General features: G+C 45.4%; 1 protein-coding gene across 6 annotated transcripts in view; it reads right to left on the bottom strand.

The window, feature by feature from the left end:
- The window catches only part of LOC129863344 (kelch-like protein 13), a 65949-nt gene that overhangs the window by 28480 nt on the left and 13330 nt on the right, over positions 1-24139 (bottom strand). For 2 of the 6 annotated variants that reach the window (XM_055935253.1, XM_055935254.1), the window contains exons 3-4: positions 7839-7910; positions 51-192 (exon numbers count right to left, since the gene is read on the bottom strand). In XM_055935253.1, coding sequence (XP_055791228.1) covers positions 51-192; positions 7839-7910 — 214 coding nt within the window. Of the gene's footprint in view, positions 1-50; positions 193-7838; positions 7911-21997; positions 22461-24139 lie in introns of those variants that run through there. The other 4 variants (XM_055935257.1, XM_055935258.1, XM_055935252.1 and 1 more) reach the window with 3 other exon arrangements.

Here is a 24139-nt window from a genome sequence, read left to right as displayed (position 1 = left end):
AACACCATCTCTCAGTCTCTCTCCTCTCCCTCCCATCCATTACTGCTCACCTGAAGGACCACTGAGCTGTGTGTGTTGCTTGTGAAGAAGCGAGTGTTTCCTGTTTTGGAAGCCTGTAGGTGGGCAGAGATGCCCATGTCACCACACCCCAGCGACACTTTCATGTGAGGGTCGTCGTCCTCCACGAGGGATCTTCAGGGGAGGCAGAGCGGGAGGGGGAGAGAGAGGGAAAGAGACGTTTAGCTCACAATCAAGCACACATTTATAATAAAAATCTACTTATTGGGTGTGTTTTGCAAGTACAGTGGATTCGGAAAGTATTCAGACCCATTGACTTTTCCCACATTTTGATACGTTACATCCTTATTCTAAAATGGATTAAATATTATTTTGTTCTCATCTACACACAATACCCCATAATGACAAAGCAACAACAGGTTCCTTATTTACATAAGTATTCAGACCCTTCGCTATGAGACTTGAAATTGAGCTCAGGTGCACCCTGTTTCCATTGATCATCCTTGAGCTGTTTCTACAGCTTGATTGGAGTCCAACTGTGGTAAATTCAATTGATTGGACATGATTTGGAAAGGCACACACGTGTCTATATAAAGGTCCCACAGTTGACAGTGCATGTCAGAGCAGAAACCAGGCCACGAGGTCGAAGGAATTGTCCACAGAGCTCAGAGACAAGATTGTGTTGAGGCACAGATCTGGGAAAGAGTAGCAAAACATTTCTGCAGCATTGATGGTCCCCAATAACACAGTGGCCTCCATTATTCTTAAATGGAAGAAGTTTGGAACTACCAAGACTCTTCCTAGAGCTGGCTGCCCGGCCAAATTGAGCACTAGGGGTAGAAAGGCCTTGGTCAGGGAGGTGACCAAGAACCCGATGGTCACTCTGACAGAGCTCCAGAGTTCCTCTGTGGAGATGGGGAAAAACTTCCTAAAGGACAACCATCTCTGCCGCACCACCAACAGTAAAAGGCACATGGCAAACTCCAAGTGGGCTGTCAAAAGGCACCTAAAGACTCTCAGACCATGAGAAACAAGATTCTCTGGTCTGATGAAACCAAGTTTAAACTCTTTGGCCTGAATGCCAAGTGTCGCGTCTGGAGGAAACCTAGCACCATCCCTACGGTGAAGCATGGTGGTGGCAGCATCATGCTGTGGGGATGTTTTTCAGCGGCAGGGACTGGGAGACTAGTCAGGATCGAGGGAAATATGAACAGAGCAAAGTACAGAGAGATCCTTGATGAAAACCTGCTCCAGAGCGCTCAGGGCCTCAGACTGGGGCGTAGGTTCACCTTCCAACAGGACCACGACCCTAAGCACATAGTCAAGACAACACAGGAGTGGCTTCGGGACAAGTCTCTGAATGTCCTTGAGTGGCCCAGCAAGAGCCCGAACTTGAACCCGATCTAACATCTCTGGAGAGACCTGAAAAGAGCTGTGCAGCAACGCTCCCCACCCAACCTGACCTGTGAGAGGATCTGCAGAGAAGAATGGGGAAACTCCCCAAATACAGGTGTAGCATCATACCAAGAAGACTCAAGGCTGAGATCGCTACCAAAGGTGCTTCAACAAAGTACTGAGTAAAGGGTCTGAATGCTTCTGTAACTGTTAGAAATACATTTGCACACTTTTTGTAAATAACTTTTTGCTTTGTCATTATGGGAAATTGTGTGTAGATTTATGAGGAAAATTACAATTTTATCATTTTTAGAATCAGGCTATAACAAAATGTGGAAAAAGTCAAGGGGTCTGAATACTTTCCGAATGCACTGTACAGCACAGAGGCTGAGGAAGGGGGTTTGAGGAAAAGGATAATTAATACACAGCATTAACGAGAGAAGAGATCCTGTTTCCCTTAAATGCATTTAGCAGTGGTGAACCACCTCTGCTAAATCGTGGCCACCACTGCAAAAAATATATATATATTTTTTTTAATCTTTTGGGGTGGGTGGAGAAATCATTTTTGGGATGTTAAAACATTGTCAGTGTAAACTTAAAAGACTAAACCCAGATATTAAGATATGTATAAAAGATAACGGAGCTATATATTTAAAAAAAATAAGATCATATTTGAGAACTAACAACATACAAAATAAAACACCAGTTGTGTGTAATTAATGATCAGGTAGAACAGAAAACCACAAGGCTCCAGAGCTCGTAGGGTCAGAGTTGAATACCCCTGCACTATCCTATCATCATCCTCACACTTCAAACCACAGCAAACCTCAACCTTCTGGACATCAGAAACTGCAATTACCATCCCATAGTTTCTGATGTCAGAGGGTCTCGCCCTGCTCTCATTGAGATTGTGAGAGAATGACACAACTTGCTTTGGTTGGTGCCCCTGAGCCAATCATAATGGTGTGCTCAACTCCTCCGCCACATTCTGCTCCATCATTAGGAGCGCTCCACTCCAAATCTGATGAAGCAATACTAGTGCTCTATGCAACACACCGACGCAACATCTTTTTAACTACAGAAACTATAATTAGGCCTTTAATTACTGGGGACTGACCAGTGTTTCCACTGATTAGTAGGGCACAGCACCTAAACCATGATGGTCATTAACTTGAGGACATGCAGGAGGAGGGGGAGCTCACTCTGGGAAGTCATTCTCTCAGACAAGGAAAAGTAGCACCATGCACTCTTATGAGATGCATCATTGCCAACATGTCTCCACACTCCTAATCACAATGGAGCATGCAACTGCCCTGGGAATTCCTTAAGCAGAACAGATTTAATGCTGCTTTAATGCTGTAACAATTCAGTCAGACACATTCAGGATCACTTGGGAAGAAAGCCCAGACAATCACTTTTATTAGAAATGGTTTGTGTGGACTGAAGACGTTTTCCCCGTCCTTCTCATCAAATCATTTTGCATTAAATAATGATTCAATGGTTTCTACTTCAAAGATAGGCAGTGCTGAAATAATCAGACCGAGGGGCTGGGAAGAATAATCAGACAGAGAGGCTGGGAAGAATATCCAGACAGAGGGGCTGGGAAGAATAATCAGACAGGGGGCTGGGAAGAATAATCAGACAGAGGGGCTGGGAAGAATAATCAGACAGAGGGGCTGGGAAGAATAATCAGACAGAGGGGCTGGGAAGAATAATCAGACCGAGGGGCTGGAAAGAATAATCAGACAGGGGGGCTGGGAAGAATACTCAGACAGAGAGGCTGGGAAGAATAATCAGACAGAGATGCTGGGAAGAATATTCAGAAAGAGAGGCTGGGAAGAATAATCAGACAGAGGGGCTGGGAAGAATAATCAGACAGAGAGGCTGGGAAGAATAATCAGACAGAGAGGCTGGGAAGAATAATCAGACAGAGGGGCTGGGAAGAATAATCAGACAGAGAGGCTGGGAAGAATAATCAGACAGAGGGGCTGGGAAGAATAATCAGACAGAGGGGCTGGGAAGAATAATCAGACAGAGGGGCTGGGAAGAATAGTCAGACAGAGGGTCTGGGAAGAATATTCAGACAGAGGGGCTGGGAAGAATAATCAGACAGAGGGGCTGGGAAGAATAATCAGACAGGGGGGCTGGGAAGAATAATGAGACAGAGGGGCTGGGAAGAATAATCAGACAGAGGGGCTGGGAAGAATAATCAGACAGAGGGTCTGGGAAGAATAGTCAGACTGAGGGGCTGGGAAGAATAATTGTGAATCTCATTCTCATCACACGGCATGAAAAAACCATGGTAATGCAAAAATATATAAAACTAACAAAGAAAAATCCGATTCACACGAAGGGAGATCTATTTATAGATCTAGGGCTACCACCATAACTAAGGACAACCAGTCCATATTTATCTACAACACATTCTATACAAGTTATTTGAAACACATGATATGATGATCATCCAGGAGTCTCTAATGAATGTAACTGGATGAGACAATCAGGGGGTCAGTTAATACTATCAGGTATGTTTCTACAGGGAGGTGAGGGTGGATGGCCTAGTGGGCTCTAGTGTTTCTACAGGGAGGTGAGAGTGGATGGCCTAGTGGGCTCTAGTGTTTCTACAGGGAGGTGAGGGTGGATGGCCTAGTGGGCTCTAGTGTTTCGACAGGGAGGTGAGAGTGGATGGCCTAGTGGGCTCTAGTGTTTCTACAGGGAGGTGAGGGTGGATGGCCTAGTGGGCTCTAGTGTTTCTACAGGGAGGTGAGGGTGGATGGCCTAGTGGGCTCTAGTGTTTCTACAGGGAGGTGAGGGTGGATGGCCTAGTGGGCTCTAGTGTTTCTACAGGGAGGTGAGGGTGGATGGCCTAGTGGGCTCTAGTGTTTCTACAGGGAGGTGAGGGTGGATGGCATAGTGGGCTCTAGTGTTTCTACAGGGAGGTGAGGGTGGATGGCCTAGTGGGCTCTAGTGTTTCTACAGGGAGGTGAGGGTGGATGGCCTAGTGGGCTCTAGTGTTTCTACAGGGAGGTGAGGGTGGATGGCCTAGTTGGCTCTAGTGTTTCTACAGGGAGGTGAGGGTGGATGGCCTAGTGGGCTCTAGTGTTTCTACAGGGAGGTGAGGGTGGATGGCCTAGTGGGCTCTAGTGTTTCTACAGGGAGGTGAGGGTGGATGGCCTAGTGGGCTCTAGTGTTTCTACAGGGAGGTGAGGGTGGATGGCCTAGTGGACTCTAGTGTTTCTACAGGGAGGTGAGAGTGGATGGCCTAGTGGGCTCTAGTGTTTCGACAGGGAGGTGAGAGTGGATGGCCTAGTGGGCTCTAGTGTTTCTACGGGGAGGTGAGGGTGGATGGCCTAGTGGGCTCTAGTGTTTCTACGGGGAGGTGAGGGTGGATGGCCTAGTGGGCTCTAGTGTTTCTACAGGGAGGTGAGGGTGGATGGCCTAGTGGGCTCTAGTGTTTCTACAGGGAGGTGAGGGTGGATGGCCTAGTTGGCTCTAGTGTTTCTACAGGGAGGTGAGGGTGGATGGCCTAGTGGGCTCTAGTGTTTCTACAGGGAGGTGAGGGTGGATGGCCTAGTGGGATCTCGTGTTTCTACAGGGAGGTGAGGGTGGATGGCCTAGTGGGCTCTAGTGTTTCTACAGGGAGGTGAGGGTGGATGACCTAGTGGACTCTAGTGTTTCTACAGGGAGGTGAGAGTGGATGGCCTAGTGGGCTCTAGTGTTTCGACAGGGAGGTGAGAGTGGATGGCCTAGTGGGCTCTAGTGTTTCTACAGGGAGGTGAGGGTGGATGGCCTAGTGGGCTCTAGTGTTTCTACAGGGAGGTGAGGGTGGATGGCCTAGTGGGCTCTAGTGTTTCTACAGGGAGGTGAGGGTGGATGGCCTAGTGGGCTCTAGTGTTTCTAAAGGGAGGTGAGGGTGGATGGCCTAGTGGGCTCTAGTGTTTCTACAGGGAGGTGAGGGTGGATGGCCTAGTGGGCTCTAGTATTTCTACAGGGAGGTGAGAGTGGATGGCCTAGTGGGCTCTAGTGTTTCTACAGGGAGGTGAGGGTGGATGGCCTAGTGGGCTCTAGTGTTTCTACAGGGAGGTGAGGGTGGATGGCCTAGTGGGCTCTAGTGTTTCTACAGGGAGGTGAGGGTGGATGGCCTAGTGGGCTCTAGTGTTTCTACAGGGAGGTGAGAGTGGATGGCCTAGTGGGCTCTAGTGTTTCTACAGGGAGGTGAGGGTGGATGGCCTAGTGGACTCTAGTGTTTCTACAGGGAGGTGAGAGTGGATGGCCTAGTGGGCTCTAGTGTTTCGACAGGGAGGTGAGAGTGGATGGCCTAGTGGGCTCTAGTGTTTCTACAGGGAGGTGAGGGTGGATGGCCTAGTGGGCTCTAGTGTTTCTACAGGGAGGTGAGGGTGGATGGCCTAGTGGGCTCTAGTGTTTCTACAGGGAGGTGAGGGTGGATGGCCTAGTGGGCTCTAGTGTTTCTACAGGGAGGTGAGAGTGGATGGCCTAGTGGGCTCTAGTGTTTCTACAGGGAGGTGAGGGTGGATGGCCTAGTGGGCTCTAGTGTTTCTACAGGGAGGTGAGGGTGGATGGCCTAGTGGACTCTAGTGTTTCTACAGGGAGGTGAGAGTGGATGGCCTAGTGGGCTCTAGTGTTTCGACAGGGAGGTGAGAGTGGATGGCCTAGTGGGCTCTAGTGTTTCTACAGGGAGGTGAGGGTGGATGGCCTAGTGGGCTCTAGTGTTTCTACAGGGAGGTGAGGGTGGATGGCCTAGTGGGCTCTAGTGTTTCTACAGGGAGGTGAGGGTGGATGGCCTAGTGGGCTCTAGTGTTTCTAAAGGGAGGTGAGGGTGGATGGCCTAGTGGGCTCTAGTGTTTCTACAGGGAGGTGAGGGTGGATGGCCTAGTGGGCTCTAGTGTTTCTACAGGGAGGTGAGGGTGGATGGCCTAGTTGGCTCTAGTGTTTCTACAGGGAGGTGAGGGTGGATGGCCTAGTGGGCTCTAGTGTTTCTACAGGGAGGTGAGAGTGGATGGCCTAGTGGGCTCTAGTGTTTCTACAGGGAGGTGAGAGTGGATGGCCTAGTGGGCTCTAGTGTTTCTACAGGGAGGTGAGGGTGGATGGCCTAGTGGGCTCTAGTGTTTCTACAGGGAGGGGAGGGTGGATGGCCTAGTGGGCTCTAGTGTTTCTACAGGGAGGTGAGGGTGGATGGCCTAGTGGGCTCTAGTGTTTCTACAGGGAGGTGAGGGTGGATGGCCTAGTGGGCTCTAGTGTTTCTACAGGGAGGTGAGGGTGGATGGCCTAGTGGGCTCTAGTGTTTCTACAGGGAGGTGAGGGTGGATGGCCTAGTGGGCTCTAGTGTTTCTACAGGGAGGTGAGGGTGGATGGCATAGTGGGCTCTAGTGTTTCTACAGGGAGGTGAGGGTGGATGGCCTAGTGGGCTCTAGTGTTTCTACAGGGAGGTGAGGGTGGATGGCCTAGTGGGCTCTAGTGTTTCTACAGGGAGGTGAGGGTGGATGGCCTAGTTGGCTCTAGTGTTTCTACAGGGAGGTGAGGGTGGATGGCCTAGTGGGCTCTAGTGTTTCTACAGGGAGGTGAGGGTGGATGGCCTAGTGGGCTCTAGTGTTTCTACAGGGAGGTGAGGGTGGATGGCCTAGTGGACTCTAGTGTTTCTACAGGGAGGTGAGAGTGGATGGCCTAGTGGGCTCTAGTGTTTCGACAGGGAGGTGAGAGTGGATGGCCTAGTGGGCTCTAGTGTTTCTACAGGGAGGTGAGGGTGGATGGCCTAGTGGGCTCTAGTGTTTCTACAGGGAGGTGAGGGTGGATGGCCTAGTGGGCTCTAGTGTTTCTACAGGGAGGTGAGGGTGGATGGCCTAGTTGGCTCTAGTGTTTCTACAGGGAGGTGAGGGTGGATGGCCTAGTGGGCTCTAGTGTTTCTACAGGGAGGTGAGGGTGGATGGCCTAGTGGACTCTAGTGTTTCTACAGGGAGGTGAGGGTGGATGGCCTAGTGGGCTCTATTATTTCTACAGGGAGGTGAGGGTGGATGGCCTAGTGGGCTCTAGTGTTTCTACAGGGAGGTGAGGGTGGATGGCCTAGTGGGCTCTAGTGTTTCTACAGGGAGGTGAGAGTGGATGGCCTAGTGGGCTCTAGTGTTTCTACAGGGAGGTGAGGGTGGATGGCCTAGTGGGCTCTAGTGTTTCTAAAGGGAGGTGAGGGTGGGTGGCCTAGTGGGCTCTAGTGTTTCTACAGGGAGGTGAGAGTGGATGGCCTAGTGGGCTCTACTGTTTCTACAGGGAGGGGAGGGTGGATGGCCTAGTGGGCTCTAGCTTGCAGGAATTCAGGGTCAAAACCACCACCACTTGATGCTGAGGATTCATGGCTAGAGGAGTGACAACAAACACACTGACACACAGCACAGGCAGGGTACTGGTACATTTACCCTGTCAGGTGGTAAGTCGGAGAAGCAGCAAGGAGAGAGTGGGTTGTCCATACCACAAAGGAGTGCTGGTGGCTGCCGGAACGAAAAACAAAGAGAACAACATCTAGAGCAGGATGATGTTATTTGGCCTCCCAAGTTCTCTGAACAAAAATAATAATAATGTTGGTTCTTGGACATAAAACACTGTACAATCACCAGTAAATGAGTTCAAAGTGATTTTAATTTAGGAAATCTGTTCAAGTATTCTTAGGAATAACTAGAGGGGCATTTGTGACTATATCCCAATTTAAGCAAGGTTTGAAACTATTCTGTCTTTGTCAAATACTATATAACCGTTTAGGATTCTTGTGGTCAATTTGCTTTGTACAAATTATGTATAACTACGTTCCGGCCCCCCGATCATCCGCTCAAGGAAGAATCGGCCCATGACTGAATGTAATTGGGGACCCCTGATTTACAGCATCCCAGTCATAAAAAATCTGTTTCTTGCTGTCGGTGAGGGGAGCAAACACAAATGGCATCTGACGTTTAATCCACGAGCAGCAGATTTACAGTGAAAAACACACGTGAAATAAAAACGCACAGACTAAGACAATTTTTGTGAACAAGTTTTGCCTCGGGACCGAAATTGTCTAGAAAAATAAATCAGCAAAATATATCTGGATATTTTTTTTAATGCTATATTGATAGTAAATGTAACAATTCTATGAGAAGGGAACAACATTCCCACCTCTTTCATTTTCAATAATACAATTTTGCCAATATTATTGATGAATAATGTTAATAAACTCACTGGTTTGAGACCACAAATCTCTAGATTGAAAATACTGTGATTGAAGAAAAATTGTTGAGAGATTAAATTATTTATTAATTCGTTCATTATAATAATTTCGACACACTTTCTACCTGGTTTAAGTTCATACTTTTTCCATATTTATATATACAGTGGGGCAAAAAAGTATTTAGTCAGCCACCAATTGTGCAAGTTCTCCCACAGTTGATTTCTTCAAACCAAGCTGCTTACCTATTGCAGATTCAGTCTTCCCAGCCTGGTGTAGGTCTACAATTTTGTTTCTGGTGTCCTTTGACAGCTCTTTGGTCTTGGCCATAGTGGAGTTTGGAGTGTGACTGTTTGAGGTTGTGGACAGGTGTCTTTTATACTGATAACAAGTTCAAACAAGTGCCATTAATACAGGTAACGAGTGGAGGACAGAGGAGCCTCTTAAAGAAGTTACAGGTCTGTGAGAGCCAGAAATCTTGCTTGTTTGTAGGTGACCAAATACTTATTTTCCACCATAATTTGCAAATAAATTCATAAAAAATCCTACAATGTGATTTTCTGGATTTGCTTTTCTCATTTTGTCTGTCATAGTTGAAGTGTACCTATGATGAAAATTACAGGTCTCTCTCATCTTTTTAAGAGGGAGAACTTGCACAATTGGTGGCTGACTAAATACTTTTTTTGCCCCACTGTATATATCTATCTAGAGATCTCTATATATATATATCTATCTAGAGATCTCTATATATATCTATCTATCTAGAGATCTCTATATATATCTATCTATCTAGAGATCTCTATATATATCTATCTATCTAGAGATCTCTATATATATCTATATATATATATATATCTATATATATATATATATATATATATATATATATATATATATATATATATATATATATATATATAAACATTTCTCAGCCACTCCCAACCCATTCAAAACCTGGGTCGCGACCCACTAGTTGAGAATTGCTGAACTAGGCCACAAACACACATTTCTCAGAAATACAATTTATTTAACAAAAGTCAATTTTAATAGGCCCAAATTTTCAGTGTGTGTGGGTTGTGGATGGCAGTACTCTCTTAACAAGATGCTGGAACATGGCAATAATCATCTGCTTTATGGAATGGGGACTGAACCATTTATCAGAAATACATCAGGGAATAATTAATTAAAATTGGCCAAATTGGATGGGGGTTAGGTGTGCGATGCATCTTAATTGCTTTTGTAAATTGGAAGATGACTATAATGAAAACATGCATCTTAAGAGCAGCAGACTGTCTCTATTTCCTCTCATTCACACATCTGTTTGAGGGATTAATTTATAAAAGTGGGGGAGTATTGGATTAAAACTAAAGCTAGAGGAACAGAGTGTTGTCAAACCATCTATCTCCACCCTACAATGAGGAAATAAAACCCATTGACAGCTGCTCATTCATCAAACTGACACTGTTTAGTAGGCCATTTCTCCACTTCCTGTTTGTGTGACAATCATTGGAATTAAGAATAACAAAATAAAGAGAATGCCTTTACTGACAAAACAATTAAATAATTAAAAGAAACATACTGCAAAAAAAACACATCAGAAACACCAACAAAAGATAATACCCCCCCTCCCCCAGGGAACTGGTTCAGTATAATTAAATGACTAGATGCTATGCAGCATACTGATCCAACAAAGCAACTCATTCGCAGCAAGTCATGTTTTACAATGTTATAGTTTGGCCAAGGTTTCCCCTCCAAAACCAACACAGGATGATACCATATTTGCTACCTGGGCTGCACCTCAAAGTGTGTAGCGTGATGGACAAGCCAACAATAAACCCCTACCTGCTGTATAAAATGACAAACAGTACCGCAAAGGAGGTGAAAAGACCCCTTGCAGCACATCGGGGAAATCCTAATTCACCTCATGAACTCCTCTACTGTGTCGCTTTATAAAACCAGGACATTGTTTCAGACAGAGAATAGAGAATTAGCATAACAAATGTTTCAATAAATCATAATGATATACTACAGCGTGTTCCAATAGGCTACTGGTTTGAGGGGCAGCTGTGATGTGATTTCATTCTGTGCCAGACTTCTTCTCCCTGTGAATGAGATACACTGAGGGACTGACCTTAGCACATCCCCATCTTTGACTACCCAACATCACTTTTAACTTTGTTGGACACGACGCTCGCCTCTGGATTAAGCGTAGAGGGAGCGACCAGATCAAACAGAAAGGTGTCTTTCTACTCCCCCCCCATTAACTTTTGAAATCGGGACGCTGCTTACTAGAAAATAATAAAATGGTTGCTGTGCCCGTTAGTGTTTATACCCATTTGAAAATAAAGCACCAAGCACTTGAATAAAGAGCAAAAACAACAGATTAATTTACAGAAAATGTTAGATGTATAATAATACTAGCTTTGAAGTCAGAATTTTCAACGAGACAAAAGTAGCCATGATGTAATATAAGCAGCGGGCATTTTTATTAAGAGAGGGTGCATTTTAACTGCAAACAGATGGCACTCAACTGTTAAGTCGACACAGCAGCTAAAAACGCTTTTGATTGATAATGCTCATGCAACCCTCTGGTATCATCTCCTGCTACATTAATATGAGTGCATGTGATCTGCAGTTTGTGAGCATCCACTGTTGAGATAGTTTGAGAGATTATGCCAAGAAAATTGACATTTCTGATATGAAGGAGAATAGAGTTCCAGTCACGCAATATGAGTCACCACATCCTGCACCAAATGTGCTTTACTGAGAAACGCTTAAGATCTCCAGCATTTATTTATCCAGCAGTATTGTCGGCAGATTTTCTATTTCATAATTTAAAAAGTCAGGAAGAAAGATATGCTAATGCTACTGGGAGCTGCCGTAATAGCATCATATCTGAGCTGTCTGGAACAGAAATAAACCTTGGGGTGAATGCAGCTTATGAAGAGGAGCCACACCAAACACACAGCAGCATCTATTCTCCACTGACTGTCACAGCGGCAGACAGCAATCCATGTGTTCGGGAAAATTACCTTCTTATTCATAAAAAGGCAAAGGCCAATTCAATTAGAGAGACTTATTCCCAACACTAATAAAATACCAATCCTCTCAAGTCTCCTCCACCTGAACACATACACCTGCATAAGCCTATATCAATTCAATTTAGCCTACATAGATTAAAGGCCCCATGCAGTCTTAGTAATTGTATTTTTAAATCATCACTGTATGTCTAGGAGGTTAGGGCCCTGGCGGAGTGGTGCCAGGAAAATAACCTCTCCCTCAACGGCAACAAAACAAAGGAGCTGATCGTGGACTTTAGGAAACCGCAGAGGGAGCAAGCCCCTTTCCATATCGACAGGACCGCAGTGGAGAAGGGGAAAGCTTTAAGTTCCTCGGCGACACGTCACGGACAATCTGAAATGGTCCACTCACACAGACAGTGTGGTGAAGACGCAACAGTGCCTCTTCAACCTCAGGAGGATGAAGAAATGTGGCTTGGCACCTAAAACCCTCAAACTTTTACAGATGCACAATTGAAAGCATTCTGTCGGTCTGTATCACCACCTGGTATGGAAACTGCACTGCCCGCAACCGCAGGGCTCTCCAGAGGGTGGTGCAGTTTGCCCAACACATCACCGGGGGCACACTGCTTGCCCTCCAGGACACCTACAGCACCCGATGTCACAGGAAGGCCAAAAATATCATCAAGGAAATCAGCCACCCGAACCATGGCCTGTTCACCCCGCTATCATCCAGAAGGCAAGGTCAGTACAGGTGCATCAAAGCTGGGGCCGAGAGACTGAAAAACAGCTTCTATCTCAAGGACATCAGACTGTTAAATAGCCATCACTAGCCGGCTTCACTTTAATAATGGAACACTAGTCACTTTAATAATGTTCACATAATGCTTTACTCATGTCATATGTATATACTGTATTTTAGTCAATGCCAATCTGACATTGCTCATCCTCATATTTATTTATTTATTTCTTCATTCAATTCTTTTACTTTTGGATTTGTGTGTATTGTTGTGAATTGTTAGATATTACTGCTCTGTTGGCGCTAGAAACACAAGCATTTCGCTACACCCGCAACAACATCTGCTAAATATGTGAATGCGACCAATAATTTGATTTGAAATAACTGTATATTTAAAAAATATGTCAGAGGTATTTCCATTATCATTTATTTTCCTGAGCTTCTTTGGTGTTAGGAAACAAATGTGACTATACAGTATTTTAAACAGCCCTGATTGGCAGATAGGCTGGACTAGAGCCCACCCCCTCAACTTCTCTAGGGTAGAGGGCAGCATTTTGAATTTTGGATGAAATGCATGCCCAAATTAAACTGCCTGCTTCTCGCGCCCAGAAGATATGATATGCATATAACTGGTAGATTTGGATAGAAAACACTCTAAAGTTTCCAAAACTGTTAAAATAGTGTCTGTGAGTATAACAGAACTGATTTGGCAGGCAAAAAACTGAGAAAAATCCATTGAGGAAGTAGTTTTGTTTGTTGGTTTTGTAGTTTTCTATTCAATGCCATTGACTTAGGACTCAAATTGCAGTTCCTATGCCTTCCACTAGATGTCAACAGTCTTTAGAAATTGTTTCAGGTTTGTATTCTGAAAAATGAGGAAGTAAGAGGAGTCTGAATGAGTGGACCCTAAAGTGTCACAGAGCTTTTTCATGCACGCGACCGATAGAGTGCCTTTCTTGTTTACCTTTTATATTGACAACGTTATTGTCCGGTTGAAATATTATCGATTATTTAGGCTAAAAACAATCTGATGATTGAATCTAACAGAATATGGAACTTCACAGAATATGGATTTTTTTGTCTGCCTGTTTTGACTGCGTTTGAGCCTGTGGATTACTGAAGAAAACGCGAACAAAACGGAGGTTTTTGGATATAAAGAGACTTTATCGAACAAAAGGAACATTTATTGAGTAAATGAATGTCTGCTGAGTGCAACCATATGAAGATCATCAAAGGTAAGGGATTCATTTTATCTCTATTTCTGACTTGTGTAACTGTTCTACTTGGCTGGTTACTGTTTGTAATGATTTGTCTAGTGGGCTATGTTCTCAAATAATCGTAAGGTATGCTTTCGCCGTAAAGACTTTTTAAAATCTGACACCGTGGTTGGATTCACAAGAAGTTAATCTTTAAACCTATGAAAAATATGTTTTGTTTTCTGAATTTTTATAATGAGTATTTCTGTATTTGAATTTGGCGCCCAGCAGTTTCACTGGCTGTTGAAGAGGTGGGACGCTAACGTCTCACATACCCAAGAGAGGTTAACCAGATGAACAGTCATTGGTCTATTATAAATCAGATCACATTGTGACATCATGATGTGGACCAAAAGTTTCATCCCACCTGAGCAGGCTGGAAATCCAGGCATTTTTTTGAAACAGCTCTTAGACAAACTGGGCAGTATCATCATTTTCACAATTTCAGAGTGTTATTTTGACATCATAGTGTGGAAATATCACCAAAAGACATTGAAAATCACATTTTTAACCGCACTGCCCGTTGAAGAAAGTCTTACTTGCCAAATGTCTATTTCTGTAGCAAAGGTTCATTGTGGCCATTTTGTGAAAACAGAGGTATGATTCATCAGAAAACACTGTCTGGGGGGGAGAGCAAGGACTCTGAATTGTAGACAAACCATTCAAGCATTATTACTAGCCTATTGTGTAAATAAATCCTGAGTATTGCATAATCAAATCACATTTAGATTGGGTTTTTGAGGGTGTGCTCTTCTCACTCTTCTCAACCATACTGAATTGATATGCAGGGGGCACAGAACATGTAGGCTTAATGAGTGTTGGAGTGTTTTTGAAAACATTGGACAATCAAACCTAATCAAACAGGCCAAACAAGGAGAAATGTGGTGCTATTGTGTTTAGCTGTCTATCACGGTGGACTGGGGACGTCGTATGGCATTGGTGGCATTGCTGTACCTGCCAGGCTAGACACACTCACACCACTTAATAAGCCCATTCACTAAAGAACAATAATGTAAGATTAGAGTAAGATGCTTTTGATGAAACAAGGCTAAAACAGTTAAAAACCCATAAGCCCCCCCCCCCCCAAAAGAGATTTCCTGGCCGGCTCTCTTGAAAGTAATGAGACAAAAATGAATGTGTGGTTAGACTAGCTACACTTCAACTAGTCTACAAACCCCCCTGCTATGGTATGGGCCACTAGGTTGGAAACTCCACTTTTCTGGTTGCCAAGCCAGGATGATTATCACACAAGTCAAATTGGACTGTAGTGTCCAGCCTCATTGTAACAAGGTAAAACAGTGGTGTCAAGGGAACTGGGAGCAGTGGAGAGAGAACCGAAAATAGAGATACGGAGCAGCCATGATGGGTTAGGGCCAGCCAGCTACATTCCTCAGGGACTAGAGACCAATGTTTGCATGAGCTGATTCTGCCGCCAAATGCAAAGTCTTAGTGCACAATATGCTTTCCAGACAGTTTATTACATGTTTCTTTTTTTTCACTTAAGTGAATTGTTTTCCCTCAGATGCCAGGAAAATCAGGACATCAGGTTGTTGTTTCTCCTTACGCCACCATAGAAAAATAATCCACTTCCATTTCATTTCTTGTTGATCACTTTAGGCCTAATGTTTCATTAATATGATGTCATTTCAAGATCAGATCGTACAGCCTATACTAATTTGTCCTATGGCCTTGTCTTTCAGTGGTTAACATAGGGTCAAACAATCTTATGGACATTGGTTGAGGAAGACAGATGGGGAAATGTTTAAGAATGTTAAAATAGCACAAACCGCTGAATATAATTTCAGATTTTACCAGTGTCCTTGACGTGAGGATGAAATTAACTGTAAAGGACTTTGCATAGTGGCAAGGATAAACACCTGAAATTCCCAGTGAACTTCCATGTGTCTTCTGGGCAGTGCACCTTTGCCATTCCTTCTAAGCGTGAAATCTGCACTATGGGCAGAGGCTATATTTAGACACGAGTGGAATCACTGAAGGCAAACACACAGACCCATCTCTATAATAATCTCCAGCTAACACACATTAACACACACACCAGCTCTTCTTCTGTGGACTACAGGAACACGCCCCCATCCACATCAGCGGGGCTGCAGTGGAGCGGGTCGAGAGCTTCAAGTTCCTCGGGGTCCAAATCACTAAGGACTTAAAATGGTGTACACAACGTTGTGAAAAAGGCGCGAACAGCGCCTCTTCCCCCTCAGGAGGTTGAGAAAATGTTTGGCTGCACTATCTACAGCTGCACCACTGAGAGCATCTTCACCTGCTGCATCACTGCTTGGTACGGCGACAGCACCGCCCTCGATTGCATGGCACTACAGAGGGTGGTGAGGACAGCCCGGTAGATCACTGTGGCAGAGCTTTCTGCCATCCAGGACCTTTAAAATCAGTGTGTGAAACGAAGCCCCGGAAAATTGTTAAAGACTCCAAACACCCAAGCCCTAGACTGTTCTCTCTGCTTCAGCAAAGCAAGCGGCACCGGTGCATAAAGTCTGAAACCAGACATCCTGAACAGCTTCTATCCCAAAGCCATAAGACTGCTAAATAGCTAACAAAATGGCTATACGGGCTATCTGAGTTGGCCCTTGTTTTATTTTTGCACTGCCTCTATGCACACTCACAGGACTCTGCACACTTAAGAATGTTTACATATCTCGCATTACTTATCTCATATGTATATACTGTATACTACACTATCTATTCTATACTATCTATTGCATCTTAGCCGCTCTGTCACTGCTCATCCATATATTTTATACTTATATATTCTCATCCCATTCCTTTACTAGATTGTGTGTATTAGGTTATGTTGTGGAATTTGTTAGATATTACCTGTTAGATACTGCTGCACTGTCGGATCTAGAAGCAGAAGCATTTCGCAACACTCACAATAACATCTGCTAACCATGTGTAGGTGACCAATAAAATGTGATTTGACTCACGCACACTCCAACACACACACACACACATGTATACTCACTCACATATAATCTTAATTTACGAAGCTGCTACTCTGTTCATCATATATCCTAATGTCTAGTCACCTTACCCCTATACCTGTCTACCTCCATCACTCCAGTATCCATGCACATTGTAAATATAGTAATGGAACTGACCCTGTATACAGCTACTGACTGTGTACATAGCTACTGACCCTGGAACTGACTCTGTATATAGCTTACTGACCCTGGAACTGACCCTGTATATAGCTTACTGACCCTGGAACTGACTCTGTATATAGCTTACTGACCCTGGAACTGACTCTGTATATAGCTTACTGACCCTGGAACTGACCCTGTATATAGCTTACTGACCCTGGAACTGACCCTGTATATAGCTTACTGACCCTGGAACTGACCCTGTATATAGCTTACTGACCCTGGAACTGACTCTGTATATAGCTTACTGACCCTGGAACTGACCCTGTATATAGCTACTGATCCTGGAACTGACTCTGTATATAGCTTACTGACCCTGGAACTGACTCTGTATATAGCTTACTGACCCTGGAACTGACCCTGTATATAGCTTACTGACCCTGGAACTGACCCTGTATATAGCTTACTGACCCTGGAACTGACCCTGTATATAGCTTACTGACCCTGGAACTGACTCTGTATATAGCTTACTGACCCTGGAACTGACTCTGTATATAGCTTACTGACCCTGGAACTGACTCTGTATATAGCTTACTGACCCTGGAACTGACCCTGTATATAGCTTACTGACCCTGGAACTGACTCTGTATATAGCTTACTGACCCTGGAACTGACTCTGTATATAGCTTACTGACCCTGGAACTGACTCTGTATATAGCTTACTGACCCTGGAACTGACCCTGTATATAGCTTACTGACCCTGGAACTGACTCTGTTTATAGCTTACTGACCCTGGAACTGACCCTGCATATAGCTTACTGACCCTGGAACTGACTCTGTATATAGCTTACTGACCCTGGAACTGACTCTGTATATAGCTACTGACCCTGGAACTGACTCTGTATATAGCTACTGACCCTGGAACTGACTCTGTATATAGCTTACTGACCCTGGAACTGACCCTGTATATAGCTTACTGACCCTGGAACTGACTCTGTATATAGCTTACTGACCCTGGAACTGACTCTGTATATAGCTTACTGACCCTGGAACTGACTCTGTATATAGCTTACTGACCCTGGAACTGACTCTGTATATAGCTACTGACCCTGGAACTGACTCTGTATATAGCTTACTGACCCTGGAACTGACTCTGTATATAGCTTACTGACCCTGGAACTGACTCTGTATATAGCTTACTGACCCTGGAACTGACTCTGTATATAGCTACTGACCCTGGAACTGACTCTGTATATAGCTACTGACCCTGGAACTGACTCTGTATATAGCTACTGACCCTGGAACTGACTCTGTATATAGCTACTGACCCTGGAACTGACTCTGTATATAGCTACTGACCCTGGAACTGACTCTGTATATAGCTACTGACCCGGTATATAGCTTACTGACCCTGGAACAGACCCTGTATATAGCTTCCTGACAGCAGATGTCAGAGTGCTGTACAGAAACCAGTCTAAAACCCCAAACAGCAAGCAATGCAGAAGTTAGCTCTTATTAAAAATTTGAATATTTATTTCACTGTACTTTTGCCCGTGACATTAAAACTAAAAAAACACCCTATCCCTGTGGTAGATGTTAAACAGGCATCCCCATATGCTACTCAGTCTCCATGTTGAAAACGGCCATATCTAGTGAAAGGGGAGAAGCTACGCACACAGAGCCCATTCCCATCCTTACCGTAGGCTGCATAGAGAAACCTAAAATCAGAAGGAAAAATAGCAACTGGGCCGGGCTAGGGAGGGCATGGCTCAGTATTAAAGGTTAGTCTTTTTGTTAGTCATTTTTATAAGGGAAAAAGGCTATTTGACTGTCCTAACGTTAGAGACAAAGCACTATATGCAATGGTAAAATATGTAGGTCTATAGCCCTGTATGTTAGTTTCTCAATCCATATGAATCATCTTTAAACTAAGTCTCCCATGTGAGAATTGGTGGCTCCAGGAATGGGGTCAAGTCCATGTCAATTCAATTTAGGATACAAAAATAAATTAACTCTTTTGATATACAATTATGCGCAAATGTTCAATTTGAATTACATTTAGAAATGTACTGTGACTGTAAAGGAATTTTTCCCATGATGTCATTCTGGTTTTGGGAAATATTAGCCAAAACATTACAGGCACAGACTTGATGTGAATCCGTATGTAAACTAATGCACATTAAGACTCAACCCCTTTTTCTTTTAGAGATTTACCTGCCATTCCATTTACCTCAACCCCTGAACACTAGAACACTGAAGGAGTATTCTTGGTGCTTTACCATGTAAATATAATTGGGTTGATGGGAAAAATCAAACATTCTATGCATCTGCAACGCATTAGGGAGTTCACTTAGATAGGGCATGGATGACCGCAATGTAAACAAACTTACAGTATTTGCATCCACTCAGGAGGCATAGAAAGTTTATAGAAAGGTAAGGTAAAATGTAGACATTTTTATGCCAATAAGCCTAATGTTACCGCATGCAATATCTAATGTAAATGACGCATCTACTGTATTGGAAAGCATATATCGAGACCATCTCATTCATTTTGCAATAAAGAACGAGCAAACAGAGCCTGAAATTCCACTAGAAATATGAGGATAAAATTAAGCCAAAAATCACACACACATTCATCAACTGACCATTAGCCTTTCAATCTAGCTTTAACTAAGAAGCAATGTACCAACGTTCATTTTCACTTGCCAGGATTGACAGCACTGATACCGTCTCTGCTCCTAAGGATGCCAGTCCTCCAAGACAGATTAATGTACACTGTTCTCCAAGCCAGATTAGGACAGGTTACTACTGTACACTATCCTCCAAGCCAGACTAAGCCAGGTTACCGTATACTGTCCTCCAAACCAGATTAGGACAAATTACTACTGTACATTATCCTCCAAGTCAGATTAAATCAGGTTACTGTACACTATCCTTCAAACCAGATTAAAACAAGTTACTGTACACTGTTCTCCAAACCAGATAAAGCCAGGTTACTACTGTATACTATCCTCCAAGCCAGGTTACTACGGTATACTATCCACCAAGGCAGATTAAGCCTGGTTACTGTACACTGTTCTCCAAACCAGATTAAGCCAAATTACTGTACACTGTCCTCCAAACCGGGTTAAACCAGGTTACTGTACACTGTCCTCCAAACCAGATTAAGGTAGGTTACTGTACACTGTCCTCCATGCTAGATTAAGCCAGGTTACTACTGTTTACTATCCTCCAAACCAGGTTACTACTGTATACTATCCTCCAAGGCAGATTAAACCAGGTTACTACTGTTTACTATCCTCCAAACCAGATTAAGCTTGGTTACTGTACACTGTCTTTCAAGACAGATTAAAACAGGTTACTACTGTACACTGGTTAGGAAAGATACTCTGATCCCTGCCATTTACCTAGAGCTAGCCTAGCAGGGTGACTGGCAGAGGATGATATGGGGCTTCTCGCCCAGAAAGGAGGAGATGGAGGAAAGAGAGCCTGGAGGGACCCTCCATATTCTGCCCTTCCCCCCTCCACAGCAACAGACAATAGCTCCTAAACCAGGGCAAGCCTGACGCCCTGACAAAGGAAGGCAGGCTCCTCCTCCCAAGCTTGCTGTGGCGGCCGACAGTCCTTGCGGTGGAAAAACACAGCCCCAGAGAGGGCGGAGAGGGGCAGTGGATGTAGTCCTTGCCCCAGAAAATTGTAAAATGGGCCACGTCCATGGATAATAAGCCATACTGCTCTAGAGGACAGCGTTCCGCTAGCTGGCCAGTCAGCACACCGCTCTAGAGGACAGCGCTCCGCTAGCTGGCCAGTCATCACACCGCTATAGAGGACAGCGCTCCGCTAGCTGGCCAGTCATCACACCGCTCTAGAGGACAGCGCTCCGCTAGCTAGCCAGTCATCACACCGCTATAGAGGACAGCGCTCCGCTAGCTGGCCAGTCATCACACCGCTATAGAGGACAGCGCTCCGCTAGCTGGCCAGTCATCACACCGCTATAGAGGACAGCGCTCCGCTAGCTGGCCAGTCATCACACCGCTATAGAGGACAGCGTTCCGCTAGTTGGCCAGTCATCACACCGCTATAGAGGACAGCGCTCCGCTAGCTGGCCAGTCATCACACCGCTATAGAGGACAGCGCTCCGCTAGCTGGCCAGTCATCACACCGCTATAGAGGACAGCGTTCCGCTAGCTGGCCAGTCATCACACCGCTATAGAGGACAGCGCTCCACTAGCTGGCCAGTCATCACACCGCTATAGAGGACAGCGCTCCGCTAGCTGGCCAGTCATCACACCGCTATAGAGGACAGCGCTCCGCTAGCTGGCCAGTCATCACACCGCTCTAGAAGACAGCGCTCCGCTAGCTGGCCAGTCATCACACCGCTCTAGAGGACAGCGCTCCGCTAGCTGGCCAGTCATCACACCGCTATAGAGGACAGCGCTCCGCTAGCTGGCCAGTCATCACACCGCTATAGAGGACAGCGCTCCGCTAGCTGGCCAGTCATCACACCGCTATAGAGGACAGCGCTCCGCTAGCTGGCCAGTCATCACACCGCTATAGAGGACAGCGTTCCGCTAGCTGGCCAGTCATCACACCGCTATAGAGGACAGCGCTCCGCTAGCTGGCCAGTCATCACACCGCTATAGAGGACAGCGCTCCGCTAGCTGGCCAGTCATCACACCGCTATAGAGGACAGCGTTCCGCTAGCTGGCCAGTCATCACACCGCTATAGAGGACAGCGCTCCGCTAGCTGGCCAGTCATCACACCGCTATAGAGGACAGCGCTCCGCTAGCTGGCCAGTCATCACACCGCTATAGAGGACAGCGCTCCGCTAGCTGGCCAGTCATCACACCGCTCTAGAAGACAGCGCTCCGCTAGCTGGCCAGTCCTCACACCGCTCTAGAGGACAGCGCTCCGCTAGCTGGCCAGTCATCACACCGCTATAGAGGACAGCGCTCCGCTAGCTGGCCAGTCATCACACCGCTATAGAGGACAGCGTTCCGCTAGCTGGCCAGTCATCACACCGATCTAGAGTACAGCGCTCCGCTAGCTGGCCAGTCATCACACGCGGCACAAAGGAGAGTATTAAATCGACACACAACAACACTCCCATCATATTCTGCCCAATTAGGCTGCAATGAGAGAGGGGGACTCCCCATACCCCAAAATAATACACCACAACTGAACTGAAATCTAAAACTGAAAATACACCACCACAGCATGCTATGAATGGAATTTTTTCCTTACTCACATATAGGCAGGAGAGAGAGGTGAGGACCTGGATGTCTTAAGAACTTGCACTGGGAATTTCCAGCTGACAGGAGAACCGCTTTTCCATTTTAACGGCATGTTGTCACCAGCACGGAGCTACAGCGCAAATAACGTCAAAGAGCATTTCCATGAAAAGGCTTCCAGCGAGGGCTTCCATCCCACTCTGCCCACAAGGATCAGAGGCAGGGAGAGCAGCAGCGATGGAGTGGTACAGGCAGCAGCAGAAGCGCAGGCTACACCGGCTTATGACACTAACGGCAGCAGTGGTAGCAGTGAGAAGAAGCCAATGGATCCTATCTCCTGTGTCTACAGGGGCAATGGCAGCTCACAGTCATCTCTGTTAGAAGGGAAAAAGCCTCCCGTCCTTTGAGGCTGCTCTAGCCCAGCAGCTCAACAACAGTGCCACCTTGTTAAAGGAGCGGCGACTGCAGTGCTGGGCTTGTTATAGTGAGGGGGGAGGTGGAGGGGAGAGGAGGGATGAGTAAGAGAAAGGGAGGAGAAAAACCCACAGCACTGAGCAGAGGCTTAAATACAGTAGCTAGCGTCTCCCCACCCTCAGGAGAGCAGTGCCTAAAATACCACTAGTTTACACTGGGAAATAGAAAGGAACGTTTGGTATTTCTAACCAGCAATCCATTAAGTTAACATCCTCCCATTTATAACTAGTAATAAAACCTCTACAGTGCGACTTCGGATACACCCACAAAGGCTAGGAGGCTAGGTGTAATTCCATGTGGGAGAGAGAGTACATCATAGGAATAGAATTATATTTCTACGGACAACTTGTCCCTCTACACCTTTGGAGGGAATGTTTATTCTCCACTCCGGACTTTAATCAAAGATAAAATATAAGCCTAATATGCAAGCATGGCAGATTGTGTAGATATACAATGAAGATCTCATTCCAATGGACCCTTGCAGTTAGATTGTCCCCACATAGTGTCTCCTGCATGGCCGTCATCCATGGTGCCCTCTTATCTAGCAGGAACACAGATCATCTCAATTGCATACTCCTCGCGTCCTCTCTCCTTCTCAAAACCCATTGGATCAGAAAGTCAAAAGGGGAGGGATCTCTGGCTTTCTAATCCAATGGGTTTTGAAAAGGGGACAAGGAGAGAGGATGCGAGGAGTATGCAATTGAGATCTTCCCACAGTCTGCAGTGACACACAAGCCACGGCCTTGCCTGAGGCAGCTAGCTGATCAAGATGGAACACTAAAACACCTTTAAACCTCAGATCAACATTCACTCAAGCACTAAGAGAAAAATACAACCATGAATAGAGCACTGTGCAGCTCATTTCCACGATTACAGTCTCTCTCGTCCAAAGAGCTCTGAAGGCCATGTCAAGAAGTCATTTCCTGTGTGCTACTTCCTTTTGACAAGCCCTCTCTCTAGCCCTTTGTTTCAAATCTCTTCTACTCCCATCGTCATGAAAAACGACCTATTGTGGAACTTCTAAGAGTGCCAGCCTCAGCCAAGCTGGACCCCTAGTCACCCCACTCCTGCTTTCTCACTCTGGAGCTTAAGGGAATGTCTTCCAACCTGCCCTTAACCCCTCCCTCAAGGTTTACTCCTCACTATCTCATCCCATAACTAGGGAGAATATCAACCAATAGAACCACTGCAGGTAATTTCATTGGAGCCATGATGTCTTGGGCCACTTCATCACTATGAAACTCTTTCAACAGAGTACACAGCCTGGTCTCTCAGGCAGGGTACTCATGTTCTCAGTCTCTGTCTGTGGTTTCAGAGGATGACGGGGAGAATATGTTTATGGGTGCAGATTAAACTGTATGATGGCGGTAGGAATGAAACAGACAATGGAAATCTAGCCCTTTGTCAGATGAGTGGGGATGGCGCTGAGCCAGATGTGAGCACATAAAAATTATGAATATGCGTCTGTCTGAGTGAACAAAGCATGGCTGAATATGTTCATTTGTACCTGCTCCTCCTCCATACAAAATACAATTAATATCAGAGTGAAAAAACACACCACGCCTGTCTCTGGATCAAAAAACTGAGCTGTGTGTGCAGGTTATACTGCCCTGTACACTGTGTGCATGTTATACTGCCCTGTACTACAGCCTGAGCTGTGTGTGCATGTTATACTGCCCTGTACT

The sequence above is a fragment of the Salvelinus fontinalis genome, chromosome 10 (assembly GCF_029448725.1).
Source record: "Salvelinus fontinalis isolate EN_2023a chromosome 10, ASM2944872v1, whole genome shotgun sequence".
NCBI classification, from domain to species: domain Eukaryota; kingdom Metazoa; phylum Chordata; class Actinopteri; order Salmoniformes; family Salmonidae; genus Salvelinus; species Salvelinus fontinalis.
This window is presented reverse-complemented; position numbering and strand designations above follow the sequence as displayed.